The 20,932-nt window shown below is 37.2% G+C and overlaps 1 protein-coding gene across 5 annotated transcripts; it reads left to right on the forward strand.

Moving 5' to 3' along the window:
- Positions 1-6,350: 6,350 nt before the first annotated feature.
- Positions 6,351-20,565, forward strand: LOC114522869 (metabotropic glutamate receptor 3-like). Of its 5 annotated transcripts, none has more exons than XM_028543637.1 (7): positions 6,351-6,797; positions 8,154-8,222; positions 8,665-8,885; positions 14,451-15,135; positions 15,606-17,490; positions 18,059-18,265; positions 18,939-20,565. In XM_028543637.1, the coding sequence occupies exons 4-7, from the start codon at positions 14,457-14,459 to the stop codon at positions 19,369-19,371; spliced, it is 3,204 nt and encodes a 1,067-aa protein (XP_028399438.1). In that variant the 5' UTR covers positions 6,351-6,797; positions 8,154-8,222; positions 8,665-8,885; positions 14,451-14,456; the 3' UTR covers positions 19,372-20,565. The 5 variants fall into 5 exon arrangements, 4 of the variants coding, with proteins under 4 accessions (XP_028399438.1, XP_028399440.1, XP_028399442.1 ...); XM_028543639.1 differs by lacking the exon at positions 6,351-6,797 and adding an exon at positions 7,938-7,956; XR_003686953.1 differs by lacking the exon at positions 6,351-6,797 and having other exon boundaries at positions 8,139-8,222; positions 18,939-19,701; positions 20,453-20,565.
- The last annotated feature ends 367 nt before the right edge of the window (positions 20,566-20,932 follow it).

The raw sequence follows: 20,932 nt of genomic DNA on the forward strand, positions 1-20,932 counted from the left end.
CTAAGACATTGTTAAATATACTTATTTCACTGTTCACTGTTATTTCACTGTTATATTCACTGTCTCAAATTTTCATGCAATTTTTTTATTTCAACTTGATCTAAAATACAATCTATATGAATTCTTAGCTTTTTGTGCATCTATTACTTTGCAAAATTTGATTTAAGAGATAACTCAGTCTTTTCCGTAGTTTGAATGAGTGAAGCTTTTCACTCGAACTTAATTAAGATAGCTTATAAAGGCATAATCTGTTTACCTGCATGGTTTTATCCGTATGCAGTAATATAAATCTTACGGTTTTGACCGCATATAGATAGATTTTAATAAAACTTCAGTTCAGAAATGGCTTGCATAATATAATTGATTATATATGTACCCATCTGTGTGATACTGCAGTATGTACCTTATGAAAAGCAACAGGGTGCTACGGATTTTTCAGTTAATGTGGTTTCAAGAACCAAATGAGTATTCTTATTAGTACAGGAATCACTATATAGCCCCTCCAATTTTTCATAATGCTCCAAAAGATTTGACGATAAACTGAAAATGCTCTTTAGATTAATTTGATAATAGAAACCGTTTACATGAAAATGCACTTTTTATTCGCCAGAAAACAGCTCTTTCGCTCGATATACATAAAAATAAATCAATCGTGTTTTATAGAACTAAAGTGTTTCAATTGTATTCCAATTTAAATTCGATATACTATACAGTGAAACTCGAACGAGAATATATGCATCATTTCATTCCTTTTAATCCCGAGTTTACCGAACAAATTAGCCGGTTCACAATGTGGAATACATTACTCTTATGCCACTAGAGAAAACACATGTTTTTCACATGTTTAAATGCGGAAAAAAATGCAGTTAATTAAATAATATATCTGTGCATACAATGTATCGCAATGATCGCAGTGATTGCGATTTATGCATGCAAATCTTAGAGTAGGTCATGCATGAGCTTGACATGCAATTGAAACGAGATATCTGAAGACGTCAGTGTTGCATGGACTTTATCAAAACTCAAGACGTCACTATTGCATGGACTTAAATCTACTTACAATTATTATTATTATAAAGCCATAAATACGTAAGCAATCAATTTGACACGTGCTATTCAGCTTAGGACGGCAAATTCGATGATTTCCCCCTCCCTTTAAAAATATAGCAAAAGTGCAGTTATATATATATGTAGAACAATGCATGTACCGTTTATGACTACAATACGTTTTGTGCATTAAAAAAGTGCAGCTTATTGTAAAGTGAATCGGACTTTAGCTATATCTGAAGTAGATCAATCCACGCCTATTGTATATATAATATAAATTATATACACACAGCACGCGTTGCTTGTTCATGTATCAATCAAGACTTGTATTGACAGACGAGCATGTTTCCCTGTGACAGTTACGAAGAGTTTAGTTCAAAGTTCTTCGAGGAGACCCATTTTGAACAAATGAGAGTACCTGCACGGTACATGCATATTATGATGAAATCCATGCTTTTATTGTTGGTTTATGCAGCACTGTTATGCTTCACTCGAAGCAACTTGAACATTTTCACTCGTGTAGCTCATCTCTACAAGACAAAGTCAGCAACTTAATTCGCATAATAAGGCCATGCCTGCAAGACTGTCAAATTAATTATGCAAAGCCCCGAGTACTTAGAATAAGATGAACGCGTGTCGGTACTGCATGGAATTGATAAGATTTCAACTACTTTTTATTAATTATAGATAAAAAAATATTTCTAAAGGGCTATTTAGTTTATAACAAAACCTGCCCCTCCCGCTGGGCTTTCCAACCGGAATTTAATAAACGTGAGCAAAATTTAACACAGCACAAATGTAGCAAATGTTCCAAGCGCGCAATGCGTGATGGTAGTTGGTTATCAAGCAACCGTTTGAGCTGCGATATCGCTCTACTTAGAAGCGATTTTGTCTGTAAGAAAACTTTGCCGATTCTTTTTTCCTCTTTGTTAAACTAAATCACTCCTGAACATGGTTTCGTTTCCTTTTTCAAAATTGAAACTCGTTCTACCTGCCAAGTATTTTTTCCGCATACGGACATAGCAGCATATCATAGTCAAGTAATGGCACAAAAAAGCACGCAACTTCAACAGAGAACTTTCCATGCAAGCACTTTCAAATCAAATTGTTAAACGACAAAAGACTTCTTTGTCTATAGGGCATATTGTTTCTCATCGAGCACGAGGGGGTAAATTAGGCAAAGGAGGGAGCCCTTTGTACTCCAAGAAGACACACTATACAATACAAAAAATATGTCTGGAAAACAGGTTTGCAAAATTAAACCAAATGATCCTCAACGATCACACACAAATTTTATAAAAACTGATAACTTGCAGCTAAATTAGCATTTTAACTGCCTTCGATTAATTCAGACTTAGATGAAATTAATCTAATTAAAGATTAATCTAATTATACTTTTGTTCATTGTGATAATCAGTGCTGAGACGGGGGGGCGGCTCGAAAATAAAAACCCAACAAATGATATCTGACAAATAATGCAGCAAACATATAGGTTTTATTACACACTTCAAGAATACATTTCCTTAACAGTCTCAATCACAGTTTAAATTTTTAAACGACAAACCCTAAGTTTTAAAGTATTTGGAAGAAATATCAAGAAAACTAAAACAGTGGGTTATTCTTCGAGTTATTTCATCGCGATATATATACTCGTTGCAAAACATGTACAACTGTACTTTTGCATGCCATTAACAACCTGCAGATATTCAGTTTTAATACATCTATTGTAGAAAATTCGCACTGCCGCACTGAGCCACTGTTACCGCACTCGTAATAAATTATAATTCTTGATTTTGTTTATAGCCGATGAAGCCAACGGCGATTGCAAGCGAAAACGGACGCGGACAATTTTCACGCCACAACAGTTGGAGGTACTCGAGAAAGAATTTGAACGACAACAATATATCGTTGGCCCAGAACGGCAGTATTTGGCCGCCTCTCTGAACTTGACTGAAAACCAAGTGAAAATCTGGTTTCAAAATCGCAGAATTAAGTACAGAAAAGAAAATTATTAAGCAAACATTGGCTTAGGGGCTGTTTACATGAGCCCGGTTACCCGAGATTCAGCGAAGCGTAAGATGATTTTGAGGTATTGAAAAAAGTCCATATGAAACAAAACCAGCGCATGCTATTGTCGGAATGGTTACATCACTGACAGAATCATATAATATACTTATTTCAATACCCCAAAATCATCTTATGGTTCGCTGAATATCTGGTAACCGGACTCAGTGTAAACAACCCCTATAAAGATGTTATCAAGAGACGTTAACTCATACCCAAAAAACGATTTACATCACTGAAAACACGTCTCATTTGTTGAACTTAACATTGTCGATCGCTATTGTAAATATGGCGGCGTATCGATCTATCCACAATTCCTTGAGGCTACTGAACATTAATAAAAAATACCGGATGAGAAAGGCACTCAATAACAGAACCATTGACTGACGTAAGTTGCTGATGTCTTTGTTTTTCTGTAAAAACATTTGTCTGCTGTTCTAAGCAATTTTCGACCGCAATGCACTGTGGGTGAATAAAATCAGCCGCCATCTTTATTCACGGAAAGTTAACATGGAGAAATTCATATGCAGATATACTTGTCAGTTAAATATCACGAAAAGGTGAAACGTAAATATCAAATCGTATATTGAAAATTTAAACAAATTACATGTATACTAAGTATTCATACATACAACAGTGAATGAGCTTTGATGCAAAGCTTTGTCTCCTTTTGCTGCAATAACCAACTGAGAAAGGGCTTGAGCTGCTGCCTATTTGGTAAACTTCAAAGTACACATGAAGTCGTATTATAACCTAAATCTTAGCGGAAATGACGTCACATTAGACGATTCAATTGACGTCACTTCCGCTACGTTTAAAGCAGAATAAAGCAACTATGGTAAAGTATAATCTGAGAAGATGAATTGTATTTTTTCCCAAGATCTTGTGTATTCGAAGATAAACTGACTTGCACATGTGTCGGGGTTAGTTCACCTTTCAATGTTTAATTTTGTCCAGAAATATCGGTATCACAACAATTTTTATGAGCCCGCAGTATATTTCACGGCGGACTTCTTGTTGTTATCAGCTCAATCCGATGCATCAACACACTCAAATGCGTAGGAGACTAATCTGAACTTTATGTAAGGATCAAATTATTTGCCGGCAGGTATAATTAAAGAATTTTCCCATAGCAAAACAGCTATATATGCTAGCTCATCAATCACCTCATGCACTGCACATGAAAAATGCCGTATGACTGCACAAGATCTTGTAGCGGGCCATTGAATCACAATAGTCCGTTTGAAACCGTTTTATTTGGCTAGATTTAGGACAAAGTCTTTATAAGCGGGTTGCACTTGGTGTAAGTTGATGAACTTGCAGATAGCGACATCTAAGCCGGAGTTTTCGGTGCGAAGCAGCAATTCCCTTTGTCGCTGTATCAGTCAACACAAAGACAAAAGCGACGCCGACAATTCATAGTGCTTCGCGAATTCAACCTCATCTTATATAACAAGGTATACACTTTCAAATTTTACTGCGAAAATATATCACCTCTTGCAAATGCATTGAGTACTCGATTTTATCATCAATAAAGTAAGGTCTAACAGTTCATAAAGAGCCTTTAGTGCTGCCTGTATATATAAATAACGGTCAAATATACATATATAGAGTTTTGTTCTTTTTGATAAACCGTACGATTTGAGAAAGTAAAAAAACAAATCTCGAATTAGCAAAAACAAGAAATTCGTTTAGACTATCTGGCTATAACAGTGTAGACAAGCGTGAAAGTTCGTCTTGTTTGCGATCATTAGTGAATCATATATTATTTTTTTTAACAATAACATGCCTTGTTTATTCGGAAATTGCCTTATACTTTGCTTTTTTTAAATTGTCGATTGTATTTATGGTTTGTTGTGAACTAACGTGGAACGAATAAATCAATAGGTATTTATGTATTGCAGCAGTTTATTCTCATAAAAAGCCTTTGAGCTTTACCAGACTGGGTTTGCTGTCGGTTGTACAACATTTAATACCGTTAAATATTCATTATCATCTGTTTAAACTATTTTCTACGCGGATTAGGTCGATTAGACAATATTATTTCCTGCAGGATACAGCAGACTGTCTGGCTAAAGATGTAGCTAGACATATACACGAACGTGTTTACGAGGCAAAGCCAAGTATAGTGTGGATATCAAGACATTACACCGAATAATGGTCGTGTATTTCTAAAATCTGTACTTGCAAAGGTGGTGGCTGAAGGACAAAGAATTGATTACTCGTTGGAAATACAGTAAGTAGTCAGTAAGATATACCATAATTTAAATATATACTAATTTTTTTCCTTTTTTATCGTGTAAGCTATAGGATTGATAAGTTCGTGGTTTAAAAAATATTGAGATCCCAAAATCTTTTTCGCCGCGAGCTTTATGCTCTTTCGGTGAAGTTCTATAGAAAATGAGTACCCTATATAGTTACTGCAAATGTATATAATAATCATGCATGTTTAAAATGTATTTGACTATTAGAAACTATAACTGAATATTACTATTGTATTTGAGAGGAACGTGGATACATGCATTTTGTTTGAAATAGCTGGACATTTTGAAACTTCAAAATGACATATACATTACATTCCTTATCAAATTTTATTCATTTTTTTTGCTTAAATCGCCTTAAGTTATATAACTTAAAAGTCTTGAAATACCTTAGCAGTCCAAGCGATTTCTAAGGCGATTTACTTTAACATATGCCAGAACATGCAGGACTAAATATATCACTTTTAATTCAAAAACCTCTTAAGGCGGAAATTGGAGTAAAAAGGGGAGTGGGTGCTAGGTTAGCTATATATATATATATATATATATATATATATATATATATATATATATATATATATATATATATATATATATATATATATATGTAATTACAGCGCGGCAAACTTAACGCACACGAGGCCGAAGGAACTTCGTGATGGTTCCTGATAAAGCTATCCGATTCTGTGCTCGATAACAATATTAGACGGTGAGAGAAAGTTTATAATCTACATTGCATGATAAACGTAAGGCCCCGTTTACACTGTACCGGATTGCTTCCGGAGTAGGTCAAATTTTGTAGCTATTAAAAGGCTTTAAAAAAATTTACTGTCAGAGGTCGAAATAAATATACCAAATCTATCAAACTAATAAACATGATGTGCCTCAGTGGTTCTAACCATTGCCTTTTAAAGGCAAACGAAGATATCGTGACAAGCGAATCCGGGAAAGTGTAAACGATGCCTTATGCCATCGGAATTTCTCCTAAAATTTGTCATTTAGTTTTTACAATGTAACTCTGGCATAATCATGCATGCCGAATATCATTCACGCATTTGCAGTTGCATGATAAGTCCGTTTAGGATACATACAATGCATGAACTCTAAAAGCAAATTAGCTTCTCACAAATGCTTCCTGAATTACTTGCGTGCCACTTAACAGTTTGGACAGTTTTACCGTCTATCTTTTGGCTAATTTAGGACAAGAACAAAGATGACAAAGAGTTCATCTTTTCCGTCAGGAGGAAAAGAATGAAATTTTGTGATCACAGTTTAAAGTTTAATTTTATTAGCACAACGGGAATCGGAGATTCTGGTGCATTTGGGGCCGTACTCAGATACTTGTCATTTGATCTTTCAAGCACGTATATGAGATAAACTCACGAAATCAAGAGATCTTGTAGAGTGTGAGAGACGAATCGCCGGGTATGTCTTAAAAAAACTGTTAACTTTAGATAATATCTAAAACCAAGTGTTGCCATTAGCAGGATAAAGTCGTAAAGAGCTTCAGAGTTCTCGCAAAATATCCTCAGTAAAGGTTTAGTTTTAGAGGAAAAGCAACAGGCCTTTGCAAAAAAAGTGAAACTGGCAGCTCTCTTTATACATGGGAACTGGGAAGTCCAACAAACACCACACTAAATAGCATCATATATTAACGTTAGTCGACATATAAAGAGCGGCTAAAATATATCAAACTTAAAAAAATCAAGATAAAGCAATGCATGCAGAATCTCTGCAATACAATATTGATGTTTAATATTGAAAATAATAAATAGTCTTACAAGTAAACTCTGTCGGGCTCAACGCTTGGAAGCCACGTCACCACGTCACATAACCTATAAGATCACACTATACATCTTCCTCTGCACCTGCAGCAAGTATTTTGTCCTGTTACGGTATTTTAAAATATATCCATCCAGCTGAATAATGCATGCTCTGCATGGCTAAACTCGTGCCAAGGGTCAAGAAAAGGAGTGCAAAATATATATTTATATGCATATGAAAACTCATATCTTAAAATAAGTTATAAAGTCGTAGGGATATAACCTGCCAAATCCAGTCAACTCAACAAATGAGCTAAAGATATAGTTGGTTTAACTTGTTGAATATTTTTCACATCACTGTATCAGTCAATATATTAAAACTAGTGGCTTAGCACTTCATTTCTGTCTGGTTCTACATGCAGACTGTTTTCAACAGAAACCAGACAGTTATTAAAGAGTTTCAAAATCATGTCATGCATTGTTTGATCTCGGGTAAACAGACTCTTTAATTACGAGCCTTTTAGTCACAATCGGTAATCACAATTTGAATACAAGTCACAGAGCTTATTGTCAATGTATACTCAACAAGATCCCGAACAATCAGGAAGAAATACACATATACATGCGCCAGACAGGCATATTCTCTACCGAGATTGTAGTGTGTATACTTTGACGGAACATATATTATTGAAAAATAAGATTATTTCAAAAATAACAACAGTCTGGAATATCTTTTGAAAAAATTAAAAATAACTTTTTAAAAGTTGCATTCGTGCTTCTTTCAAAGCGACACGACGGAAATATTCTGACAATCAAGACAGGTGCAGAATCTTATAAAATTCTTTCTTTAGTAGCATATACGCCACGATATTTAATAACCCATGCAGTATATCACTGTGTATGTCATAAAATAATAAACGTTTGCATAACACGTGTTGATGTATGCGTGGTGCTTATTACAAGTTATGAAAGGCCACCGATATTTCATTCAATGAAATTTGATCTTTAATTGTGACAGCGAAACGAACATTTGATTGTAATTCACCTTCAGTATTGGATTTTACACTATGGCGTAATCTTCGCACAGGTAGGATATAAAGACGAAACTTGAAATGATAACAAGTAACAGTAGATATCCCGTTACTATTGTTGCCAACGAACGAGCACAAAAATGTATTCATCACGGCAAACGTTTAACCACATGTTGCAAATGGACACGAATATGTATCTATAACGAGAGGAAATGTTTGTGTCAAACTCAAGATCTTAAGGTCAACTTTAGTCATGGTTCATCACCTAATCAAGAACCCCTTGAAAACAGTCATTTACATTGCGAAAGCCGAATGCCTTGTAGAGCGATACTCAATATTATCTCGTATTTATATTATAGTATATTGAGGCTATTTGAATAACAAAGCTCTCGAACATCTGATCCCAGTGTTCAGCGCAGGGACACCTGCTTGCGAGCGAACAATAAAACCACAATACGTTGCATTAATAAAAAACTATAAACTGTTTTGTGTGTTTAGATTCGAGGAGCCGAGGCGAAGGGGGAGATTCGTGTACGATATGCTATACCACGGGACTGATTCCCTGGCCTGTCAACTATCAAATCATCAGTCTTGCTATATTGCTTCTAATTATAATCCGTGTCACGTTTTGGGCCAAAGCTCAACTGGAGTACGAATTGTATGATCTTTGATTTGTATTTACCGCAAAACAAGATTCCAAAGGCTTTCATAAAGCACAAGTAAGTTCTATACAAATTGTATTGTTTAGCTGTGAAATCATCTGCTACAATTATAAATTGTTTCTATATGATGTGAATAGTTGTCTTCGTACTCGATGAATATACTCAAAACTTGGTGTTACGTTACACAAAGTTTTCTCGACACCAGACGAACAAAGCATATTTGACGGGCACCTCTAGAAGTTGTTGTAAAGGAGAATTATAACCTCTTTCAAAGTAATTGTTGTTGTCCTTTCAACATAAAATCTCGTTGCGGCAAAGAGCTTCCGCGTTTGATGTAAGCAGCATTATACGTGCGAAAGTTTTTTCAACGTTGACATAAATGGTGTTTATGGGTTATTTGTTATACATTTGACCCAGAGGCAGAGCGAAATATGCTTGTTTAACTTTGAAACGCGCTCAAGATGAATAAACTCAAACAGCTTATTTAGCTCGTTATAAGCAATGCTTTTACAGTTGATCCCTCTAGCAAGCATTTCTAAACTATTCACACGATTTATGCTCCCATATTAAGCACTTAACATTGCTAGGTACATTCTGCCGGTTAATTTCCGGACCTAGTGTGTGTATACTATAATCTGTGTACATGAAGCGCTTTATTCAATGCCTCTTTGAATTCTCTCTGTTTGAATATGGATACGGCAATAAGTCGATGGTAATATTTTTCGACCATATATGACGTGTTTAAATTACTTTGGTCCTATTATCCTTAAATTTTTAAGTCAATGGTGACAACATTATAAATTTTCCCAGTTGGAGTCTCAGCATTGTGCTACAAGCTTTATACGCATGCATATACATGCAATATGTCATCTTTTTTATGTAGTCACGCATACATAAAAATCAATTATAATTTTAAAACGGATATTACTATAAGGTCCAAGAATAAATATCGTGGATATATTCCCATGAATGTAAAAATATACATGTATATTCTGTATACACGATAAACAAGACGTTTTAAGGATAGCGATCGATTATATGGCTATATGCTCTGTGCCATACTTCCTATATTCACGTCTGATGTCTCAATCATTGGGGAAAAGTTCAGAGCTGTTTATATAGGTATATATTATATATATATATATAGATACACTTTTTAGACATTTCCTTTGCAACGAACGTGATGTACATTCACCAGAGCTTCAGCAAGCAAGCCTGCATGGTTTTTATTGCAATCACACAGAATATATAGTACATAAACGTTTCTTAATACGTATATTCTCAAATATAATATGAGAATTCACTTGCCCTGCGGGAATGCAAAGCTAGCAAGCACGGTTGATCTTATATTGATGCGTTAATAGAACGAAAGAATCGCAGAGTAGTACATGAGCGATGGACGCCTCACGCATGTTCCACTGTAGCCTGCCCGTAAGCTGTCGTTAGCTCTGAATTGTGCACAAAATTGCGCTAAACACGAAACCTATACGAGTCTTTAAAATAACTGATCAAGTAAAACGAAAGCACGAAAGAGCCGTTGAATGAGAGGTAGACGTAAGTAGAAACATGAAACTTACTCGCAGCATGGGCAAATTTTTATAAATTATAACTTTGTCATTTCAATGACTGTGGGTATATAGGGGCAAACTGATGCCTTCATGGAAATAAAACTTCGCGTGCACATTATGCAGAGTAAACAAATTGAAAATATGCGTGCATTTTTCGTATGATGTATGACAACCGAAAAATGTGTTTACAAATGGTAGGAGTTAGGAGTATATACAATCCTACGTAGCATACATGTATGAAAACAATATATTCGTCAATTCTGTGGTCAAGGACAACTGATAAAAGCGAACTTTATTTTAATCAATTAATCAACAAACACGGAACGAAGAAGCCACATTTACTCGTCCGCGCGAGAAACCCAAACAATTGGGAAGAACAAACCACAAGGATTTTAAACATATTTCGCTAATCCCACCTACGAACACCTTGCGATATTAATTATATAATAGATGTGGGATAATGACGGCCATACAAGACGATTTGGGAAAGACATGATTCAAGAAAACGGAACAAACTAAGCAAACACAGCGATAAGATGCAAGATTTGAAAGAAAATTTACTTGTTTGCTGCAAAGCTTTTGTCGAGGCTCTAATAGGCTAGATCTAATCTAATCTTATAGAGATCTCGTTTTGTATATGGACAACATCTGCTCAATTGAAAACGCAGGCAAACTGAAAACGTATGATGAAATATTGCGTTTAACATTTCCGTATGGCGGATGTAACACCACGCCCATTGTTATTGAATAAATGCATCGCTAAGTTTTCATGAAAGGAAATCAATAAGGTGAATATATACTATTGAAGTACTTAGAATGGGAAAATTGCTAAGAAGGCATTACTGAAGAAACTTTAGATATTGTATACAATATATTATGTATTATACATGCATTGATCATCAGTTATCTCAAAAGTATAACTTGTCGAAATGTTTGTAGGAAGTTTTGCCAGAACTAGTTCTTAGCGTTGCTAAAAAGCAGAACTTCCATGTTAAAGTTTTGCCAGAACTAGATTTTAGCACTGCTGAAAAGCAGAACTTGGTTAAATCGCTAATTTCACACACACTGACTTGATATTTGAGTCATGCAAAGCAATATAATTGAACAAATAATGAATGAGCTAGGTGAATATATGAACTAGAAGTACTTTGAATGGGAAAATTGGCATTGCGAAACTTTAGATATTGTAAATTGATCACCAGTTATCTCAAAAGTATAACTTGTAAATCACAATGTTTGTAGAAAGTTTTGCCAGATCTAGATCTTAGCATTACTAATAAAAAGTAGAACTTGGTTAAATCGCCTAGTATCCATTTCATGAAATTTCAAACGCACTGACTTGACGTTTGAGGCATGAAAAGCAATATACTTGTACAAATAATGAACACCTATGTTTACAAAGGCTATCACGCAATAATAATGAATAATTTCCGGCATTCTAAGATACGAATATATGATGAAATTCAGCTCAGTACTGTTTGAACCAAAAGGTTCATACGATACGAAACACTTCGATTCATGGTTACTAAAATTTTGTCAACGATCTAGGTTTGTGACGTGACGTTGTGATTACGGATATCTCGTGGTAACTAGTTTCCCTAGCGCCAAATACACAACATGAACTATACGGTCTTTCTAGATATGACGTCAACCTTCCATTCTTGACGCATGCGCACGAACAAGACCTAGGCAAGAGTAACGAATTTGCCCGAAATCCAGTGTATTCTTGGAAATTAATTAATTTAGCACCTAAAAATGGCGATATGATATTTTCGACTGATTTGCATGTTTATGAAAAACCGAACGATAAAAACAAATAATAGCATAGTTTGAACGCTGTCTTTTCGGCACTCTAGTGACGCAGCAGCAGGTACGCTGCAGATGTGCAGTTTTTCATCACGTCATTGCAGATAGTTTTTTACGAATTTTAAAAATGACAAATTTCCTTTGTAAACAAAGAAAAAATTAGTGATAAAAATGGGAGAGGACTGATAAAAAAATTGTTCCTGTTTAAAAGTCTTAGTATTGAAATCAATCTTTCAGAAATTCACGCGTTGAGCTCGGCTAATGTGTGAAACCGGACCAAAGTTCATTCATTTATATAGCTCACTTAGAAATTTATCTAGTCATGTTTACAATGCATATCTGCAACGCGTGCAGGGCAGCCCGTCAACTTCGTAAAAAACTCTATAAGCTATCGGATCCGAGAGAGCAAAATTTGGGAAATTTAATTTCTAAAGCAAAATGGGCTACGCCGGCCTTCAGAACGGAAATTTTAGTTTAAGGCTGAAATACACTTACAAACTTTGCTGGATTTTAATGCGATTTTCTTTTTTGGTACATGTGAACGAGTGGATAAGTTACTGATCGTCAAATTAGGGCACTTATAAAACGCAGTATTCGTAACTGTTCGTTCGTTCGCATCAATCAAAAGAAGTAAATCGTGAACGGGCCTTCAAAAACATCGGTTCCGGACCGAAACTGCAAGACTTTATTGCCGAAGCGAAACAGCAAGACTAATTTCCTTCTTGTTTTCTACACTAGTTAATATCATCCGGGAACATGATTAAACCACTGTCTTCAATCTTGCATTTTCAGTTCAGTTTAAAATAAGATTCCCTACAAAGAGTTGACTCTTCAAACACCAAATCATTCTCGGTTGTGCGGCCACTTGCTACACGGTGTTTTTGAACACTCGATGTATGAGTTTTGGAAGTGAAAGAAAGACGCTGCATGATAAGGTATTAGGTATAAATCTTTCGTTTTTGCCACTGAAAATCATTCTTAAGGCTGCTTTCCACTCTCGCGTTTTTTTACGCGCGGAAAATTTTAAATGCTTAAAGCCGCGGCTACACGGGCGATCTTTGTCCACGATTTTCTCTTTTTAGCGAATGTTATTGTGTGAATTATGTACATAATTGTATCAGCTTGACGAAGTAAAGTAACCTACTCTGTTAAATTGACTTAATACCATACACCAGAAGAAGATCGACGTCAAAAATCGCCGGTGTAGCCATGGGTCAACAACTGCCTACTAAAATATGCGGAAAGCTAAGTTCTTACGATTTATTCACCTGACTTTTTCAAATATGACATGTATAACGACCTTTACGTGCGTGTACGTATACGTGCAAAAAACTCAGCTACGTGCGTTCCACAGCAGCCCTTATAAAGCATGATCCACAGCCATACAACCTTTCGCAAGAATCCAGATTCGGAAATCGATCACTTGTGTGTTCCCTATGGCGCTGACGATATTTAAATTGCGATATTTTTGTTTTCCTGCTGTGTTTTAAGAGGACGGTAAGATCTTAAGGAATCAGATAGATGTTATCCACACAAAACGCAATTGTTATTAACAATGACTTGAGATTTTGCGATGTTATTGTAACAGAAACGTGAGAAATATAGTTATAAGACGATCGATGTGGAAGCGCTTTTATATAGTCTGCTATAGTAAGACGGTTAAAATTTTGCCGTTTCGGCTTGGGAAATCGAAAATTTCAGATCCCGTGGATAATCTAAACGAGATTAAGAGCACCCGTGTTGCCGATAGCTGTTTTTAATCACCATAATATTGCGATAGTTGTATTATTCTAAGAACGAGGTTTAAAGCAAGAGAATCATATACAGTTGCCAGACGAAATCAGTAAATAAAGCCAAGGGGTTGCTGCTGGTATAATATCCGCCATTTTGTTTTCATTGTAAGTTCTTATCAGGTCTTCCCTTTGAAGAACGTCGGTTCCTTCTTGAAACAATCACTGACTGCATGCATGCATTCTGGTGAAATGCACAATCGCCATGCAGAACTTGTTTGGAAACGTTTCAATTTCTACTCTTCTCAACTCAGTCAATGGAGAACGGGTGTTCTGGAACCAACACTTAAACCAACAGTTACTATAGTATCTGGTATCCCTTTATGATGGTTAAGAGGAAAACTTGAATTGAAAAGCTGTCTTCTATGCATTCATCTTATTATTCATATTTTCAGAAGCGTAGTTCTCTTGTTTCATTACTATTTTCACTAATTACATATTGTCTTTTTTTTTGACAGGCAATTATGAGAAAACATGAATTGCATTACCTCCGTGCTATCATCCTCAGTTTGATCTATTTCGCTCCAACTGTGTTGTTAACCTACGGAAAACACCGGGCAGTTCGTATCGGGGGGAATATTACCCTCGGAGGTCTGTTCCCGATACATTCAGACGACAGGAACGGCAAGTGTAGCAGCATCAATGGCGTACTGGGCATACAGAGACTCGAGGCTATGATTTACGCCATAAAACGTATAAACACAGAGGGGAAAATATTGCCGGGGATAAACCTTGGTTTGAGTGCGTTCGACACTTGCTCCAGCGAGACGACGGCTCTAGATCGAACAGTGGAAGAATTCATCACAGATCAAAGATGTGATGACGACGAAAATGGCGCTGTCGGCGGCCGACAAGTTGTTGGAGTCGTCGGACCGTTGTATAGTTCCGTATCTGTCCAGGTAGCACATTTGCTGCGCCTCTTTAAAATGCCTCAGATCAGTTACGACTCGACGAGCTCTGAGCTCAGCGATAACACAAAATACGAGTATTTTCTCAGAACTGTTCCGTCTGACCTTCTCCAAGCGCGGGCGATCGTCGACATACTCAAGTACTTCGGATGGAGTTACGTGTCAGTTGTGTACAGCGATGATAGCTATGGACGTAACGGGATTGAGGGGCTGAGTAAAGAGATGGAGAAGAAAGGTATTTGACAGTTAGTAATTATGCTCTCAAAACAATACGACTGCTTCACTTTTTTCAAACGATTTCGATCACACGAAACAAGATCTTTAGGCAACTCATCCCAATGCATCCATATTAAGGCAGCTAGGGTAATCTGGACTTCCTTTGAGTCAGGGACGTCGGAAGGACACAAGGGCAGAGAGGGGCAGATTTTAGTGATAGGACACTTCTGTAGCGGCGCATAATCTGTGCTATTCATCGCCTGTTGAAGTTCGTATGTTGAACTTAATCGATCGTAGTAGCACTTCTACTTAAGATATAGAATGCAATCCTTTAAAATGAAAGGGCATCTTGGCCACCCTTTCCCCTGCTGGTAAAAGGAAAGGGAGGAAGTGGCCCCTCCTATTCAGGTGACTCATTATCGAGTGACTCATTATTGAGCTACAAGTGTACCAAGCATGATTTTCAGTTTTCATTTCATTTTATTTCAGATATTTGCATCGCAGTACGAGGAAAGATCTCACAGCCTGAAGACGATGAAAAAATGGAAAAGATTATAAATGAACTGCTTGCAGAAACACATGCACGTGTAGTTGTGGTATTCTGTAGCAAGAAGGAAACGATCAAATCACTTCTGAGAGCAGCCAAATCCAGGAACGCGATAGATCAATTTCAATGGATCGGCTCGGATTCATGGATAACTGTAAGCTGGTTAGGTGAATTCCAATCGCTTGCCAATGGCCTCATCTCCGTCCAACCGATGTCCAACCCGGTTGAAGCATTCCGAGAACATTTGCTGCAGCAAATACCAAGTTCGAATGACGTCAATCCGTGGTTTAAAGAATACTTTGTCGACACCTTGAAATGCAATCTACTATCACACCGTGGCTCAGACAGCTACCCTGGCTGTGGGTCAAAGCACACACTGCGCTCTGCGAATCTCACTATTGATTACGGTGTGACGCGCACCATTGACGCAGTTTATGCGTACGCGTACGCCCTTCGGAAAATTCGCACATCGATGTGCGGCAGTCCTCGCATATTTTGCGATGCGATGAAAGAGATTTCGGGAGAAAATTTACTGAATGTTCTGAAGAATATCACATTTGAGAGCATCGATGGAAACACGATCTTCTTCGATGAAAATGGCGACGTGCACTCCAGGTACGATGTGTATTACTTTAACCGCACTGTGAACAACCGATACGAGAATGTGCGTATTGGTCAATGGATAGACAACCTCACGATGTACCGTATCACCAAGGATGATTTGGGACATAGGGAGTCCTTTTGTGGCATGCCATGTGAAGGTCACGAGGTGAAGCAAGGCATCACGGGAAAGCCATCGTGCTGTTGGAAGTGCGCGGCGTGCACTGGAAACCAGCTTGCTTTCAATCAAACGCATTGCAAGACATGCGCCCGCGGTTTTTGGCCGGACACCGGCAAGCAGCAGTGCGTCCAGATACCACCACGATACTTCACGTTAAATACAGATTACGTGGGTCTACACCTGGTTCTTCCCCCTCTCGTGGTATCCATCCTCGGTTTTATTTCCGTCATTTGTGTGGCGGTAATCTTCGCCAAATTCAACCAAACGCCTCTGGTCAAAGCATCCGGTCGCGAGTTATCATACTTGTTACTAACCGGTTTATTCTTCTGTTACGCCATGTTGGTCGTCTGTCTTTTGAAACCATCGCCCTATGTATGCCTGGTTGAGTTCCTTCTGGACAGCCTACCGTTCACAATATGCTATGCAGCAGTGATTGTGAAGACCAATCGGATATCGAGAATTTTCAACCGTCGAAATTTGACTAAACGTCCGCAGTTCATACATCCACAGTCTCAAATATGCTTCTCGTTCGTATTGGTCGCCGTTCAAGTGATGCTTCTCACAGCGTTTTGTCTCCTTCAGTTACCGCGAGAAAAACTACTTTATCTATCAGAATCGGACGTAGTACTCATATGCGCAATCTCTGATAAGGATTTTCTTCTTTCCCAAATTTATAACTTCGTCTTGATCATAATATGCACATACTACGCGTTCAAGACACGCCGTAGCCCGATGAACTTCAACGAAGCTAAGTACATCGCGTTTGCAATGTACTGCACATGCGTACTATGGCTGGCATTCATCACGGTGTATCTAGTTCAGACTGACGCCATGCTGAAGGCGTGTATCCGATGCCTCAGCATATCCCTAATTGCTACCATTCTTCTCGTGTGTCTCTTTGTTCCCAAGGTGTACATCATCCTATTGAAACCGTCGGAGAACAGGAAGCGGCCAACATTGCCAAGTCATAGCATTTCAAGTCTTAATGGGGACCAAGCTGCAGGAAGATCTCAAGGTCTATTGCCCAACGAAGCCAATAATTCGAGGTAAGACTTAACATTATATTTACAGCTAAACAAGTGGCGGATCTAGGGGTAGTCAGAATAAATTACTACAGCTGAAAATCGTAATCGCATTGGTGGATTTTTATTCAAAAATATTCTTTTGAAATCCATAACCAATAACGTTGTTATTGAGGTGTTTTGAATTTAAAATTTAGCTGTAGTGATTTATTCTGACTACCCCTAGATCAGCCACTGAGCTAAACGTCTCCATTCTTCCCGACTGGTTTTAAACAAAAATGTTACCAAGTGTTCTACCATTTCTTTCCGTTCTGTCATTTTATATTTAACATTGAAACCATAAAAACGTTTGGAATGTATGTAGTTCTATGGTATTCAGAAAGAAAAACTAGGAGTTTGATACAATTTTGAGCAATCGAATAATTGCAATTGGGCTTTAATGTTCAAATGCCATTTTTACCAAAAAAAATAAAAATAAAAAAGAGCAGTAACTGATATTTACAATCTAGCCTATGTATTTTGGAAATCAGTCAAAAATACTAGATCAGAATACTAAAAAAAAACAGTGAAAATAACATTCGTCCATTTTTAGCAGAGCTTTAGATTGTGTGCGATACGACGGTACGATTCCAAGAGGAACCTACAGACCAAGGAGTTCAACGGATCCCAGAAGATTTGATTCAGACAGAAGGTCATGGCGATACTCTTTACCGCCAGATCAATTTTCCCATTCAACTGCACCGAGGAAACTGGAAAGAGAAGAAGAAATGGAGCTGGAGATGAAAGCATTGATAGAAAGGTAAATGGAATGATAAGAAATAATAGAGAACGTTCATTGCCATTCATGATTCATCGCAGATTAGTTTTTTTAACAGCAAAGTGCCAAATTCAAACATCCAGAGAGGCTTCTGTCTGCCATCCTATCATTTATCGTTGATCATGAAGTACCAGAGATCATAGTCTCGAAGTAGCGAAGCTCGAAGACTCTCGAAGATTATAATTTCATTTTTAAAAACACTTCAAAGACATTTCAGTGATAAAAACAAGTTTCGAACGTCATTTGTGAAGTGTTATTTTCGTTAAAACAAATTTGCCCCATTCCGATCGATAACTGTAAGAAGTTTGCCGCGATCGATCTATTCATTGACAGACCCAAGACGTTGAAATCACTTTTCAACAAACGTATAGGCATTTTCACACGTGTAAACTCTTCACAAAGACCAACAATTTAGTTTTAAAGCCCTTCAGGATCGCTATACTAATTCTATTATAGTTAAAAGAGATCGGAACATGGGAATCCTAGTGGAATAAAAATGTAACATGCAGAAGAGTTCTTGAACAAACTATGATATAGCACACAGGCCTAACAAAACGTAATGGCATTCTACACTTGAAGTCAAATACAACATTTTCCCCCTAGGGAATCAACACCTCTAAATCATTACAATCTTCCATTTTGTCACTCACTATAGATTGGCAGTGTTAGAATCGCTTCTTCATCAGCAGCGACAGGCGACTGGCTCTTACCAAACCCGCGAGATCCAAGGCGCTTTAAAATCCTGCCAAAGTCTTATGGCCGAAGTTAACAAACAGGGCGAAAGTTCGATACCAGAATGCGTTAGGAACTGCACTGGTGACCATTGTTCGTGCCCTCCCCAAACCTCAAACCCATCGAAATCGGATAACAGAAGCTTATTGATGACGTATGCACAATCCGCCATAGCACAAGAGAATCCCAAAGATTCTGGAACGGTAGCACAACAACAAAAGAAGACAAATGGTACTGTACTGACCGTACCAAATAGTAGGGGACGATTTAAGAGTTCCAACGAGAACAGCGAAAGGATGGGTCTGTTGGAGTACCGAATGTCACCGATACAACGCAAGTCGGCCTCAGAAGCGTGAACGTGTTAATCTCCCGGCAGATTCTCAGCTCGATTAAAGCAACGGCAATCATGAGGCCCTGAATACATTAGGTATAAACTCATCTGTGTTCGTCGACGTGGATCCCCGGCCCCAAGTGTAAATACGCCAAATTATCGTCAGTTTCAACCTGGGCGAAGCAATGTTGGGAACAGGCTCAAACTAACCGCCATCGTTTGCGTTTTGTGAACTGGATCGCAAAAGGTCGTAAAGGAACAGAAATACTTGCCGAAGCTTTACAGCCAACAATTTAACAAATGTAACATCGCTTTTCTCTATGTCGTACTAAGATCCAAATCATCTCTTTCCAATGTAAGTCCTAATTTATAATGTTAAAATTAAGTTCATGATGCCTAGTCTTTTAGACCCTGTTTACACTACACCGGATTAATATGGTCACGACATCAGTTTAAGTTGTTTTACGATATCTCTGTCCTCAGAACTTTTCATCTTGCTAAAGCAATCATGCTATCATAATTTTAGGAGTAAAACACCCTTTGACACGGCTAGTTTTGATATCGTCACCATGCGAATCCGGTATAGTGCATGTAAACAGGGTCTTAAAGAGACACACAATAAATAATATATACTGCTATAAACATTTCAGTACACTTCGTACACTCAACAGTATGCTTTATCGTTTTGGTATACACGTTTAGAGTTAGGCAAATTTTAGAATTTAGCATTTATATCTTCCTACCCATCCCAGTCTCTCATTCAATGCTAAAATCCTTTAACAAGTAAATACCAATACGTATATCGTCCCACAATCTAGCCTAGGTTCAGTTTCTAAACCTAATTCGCCTGGCAAAGTGTAGAAAAAGTAAATGACACTGTGAATATTTGTCTTAATGAGATTTCTATGTATAAATTATTACGAATACTGAGATATAAATATTATTTACGAAGTCAAACGTTAAAATGTATTTAAAAATATACTAAGGGATTAAATAGCAATAAAAATTAATCCTTTAATTTTGCATGGCGAAGCCGAACCATTAATGATATTTTTCTTAGATATTTGGAACCAAAACACCTCAAACTGTTATCTTTACACAATTAGATACAAATATGACGTCAGGACAGTGTGGACAATCGTGAAAATCTCTTTTAGACGCCAAAATATCAGTTAAAAGCTTCTAGATTGTCTGTATTTTACGTTGTTGCGTGATTAGATCAGAATACTTGAAGATTTTGTTTTTAATAACTTAAAAAGTAAAGAAAATAATAAAAATCTTTGAATGGACTTTGTAGCTGTATCAAACGCGTTCTTTCAATATCAGCTAGGAAAGAATAAGGTTTTTGCCATTTCCCTTCTTCCAATGTTAATATACAGAGGGTTAAATAGTGAATTCCCTGGAGGGGGGGGGGCAAAGGGCCGTTCGTGTCACGAAATCACCACTATTTAACCTTCATTAATCCCATCGAATGGCCATAGCAAGTTCTTGATATTAAGCCGGCTAACAGTTAACCAACTTTTGCTGTTTGAAATATATTTGCCCCACTGAGTTATCGTTTCGCGATATTTGAATGGGAAGTCGAT

The sequence above is a fragment of the Dendronephthya gigantea genome, unplaced genomic scaffold, assembly GCF_004324835.1.
Source record: "Dendronephthya gigantea isolate DGI-Jeju-01 unplaced genomic scaffold, DenGig_1.0 000024F, whole genome shotgun sequence".
Lineage (NCBI taxonomy): Eukaryota > Metazoa > Cnidaria > Anthozoa > Malacalcyonacea > Nephtheidae > Dendronephthya > Dendronephthya gigantea.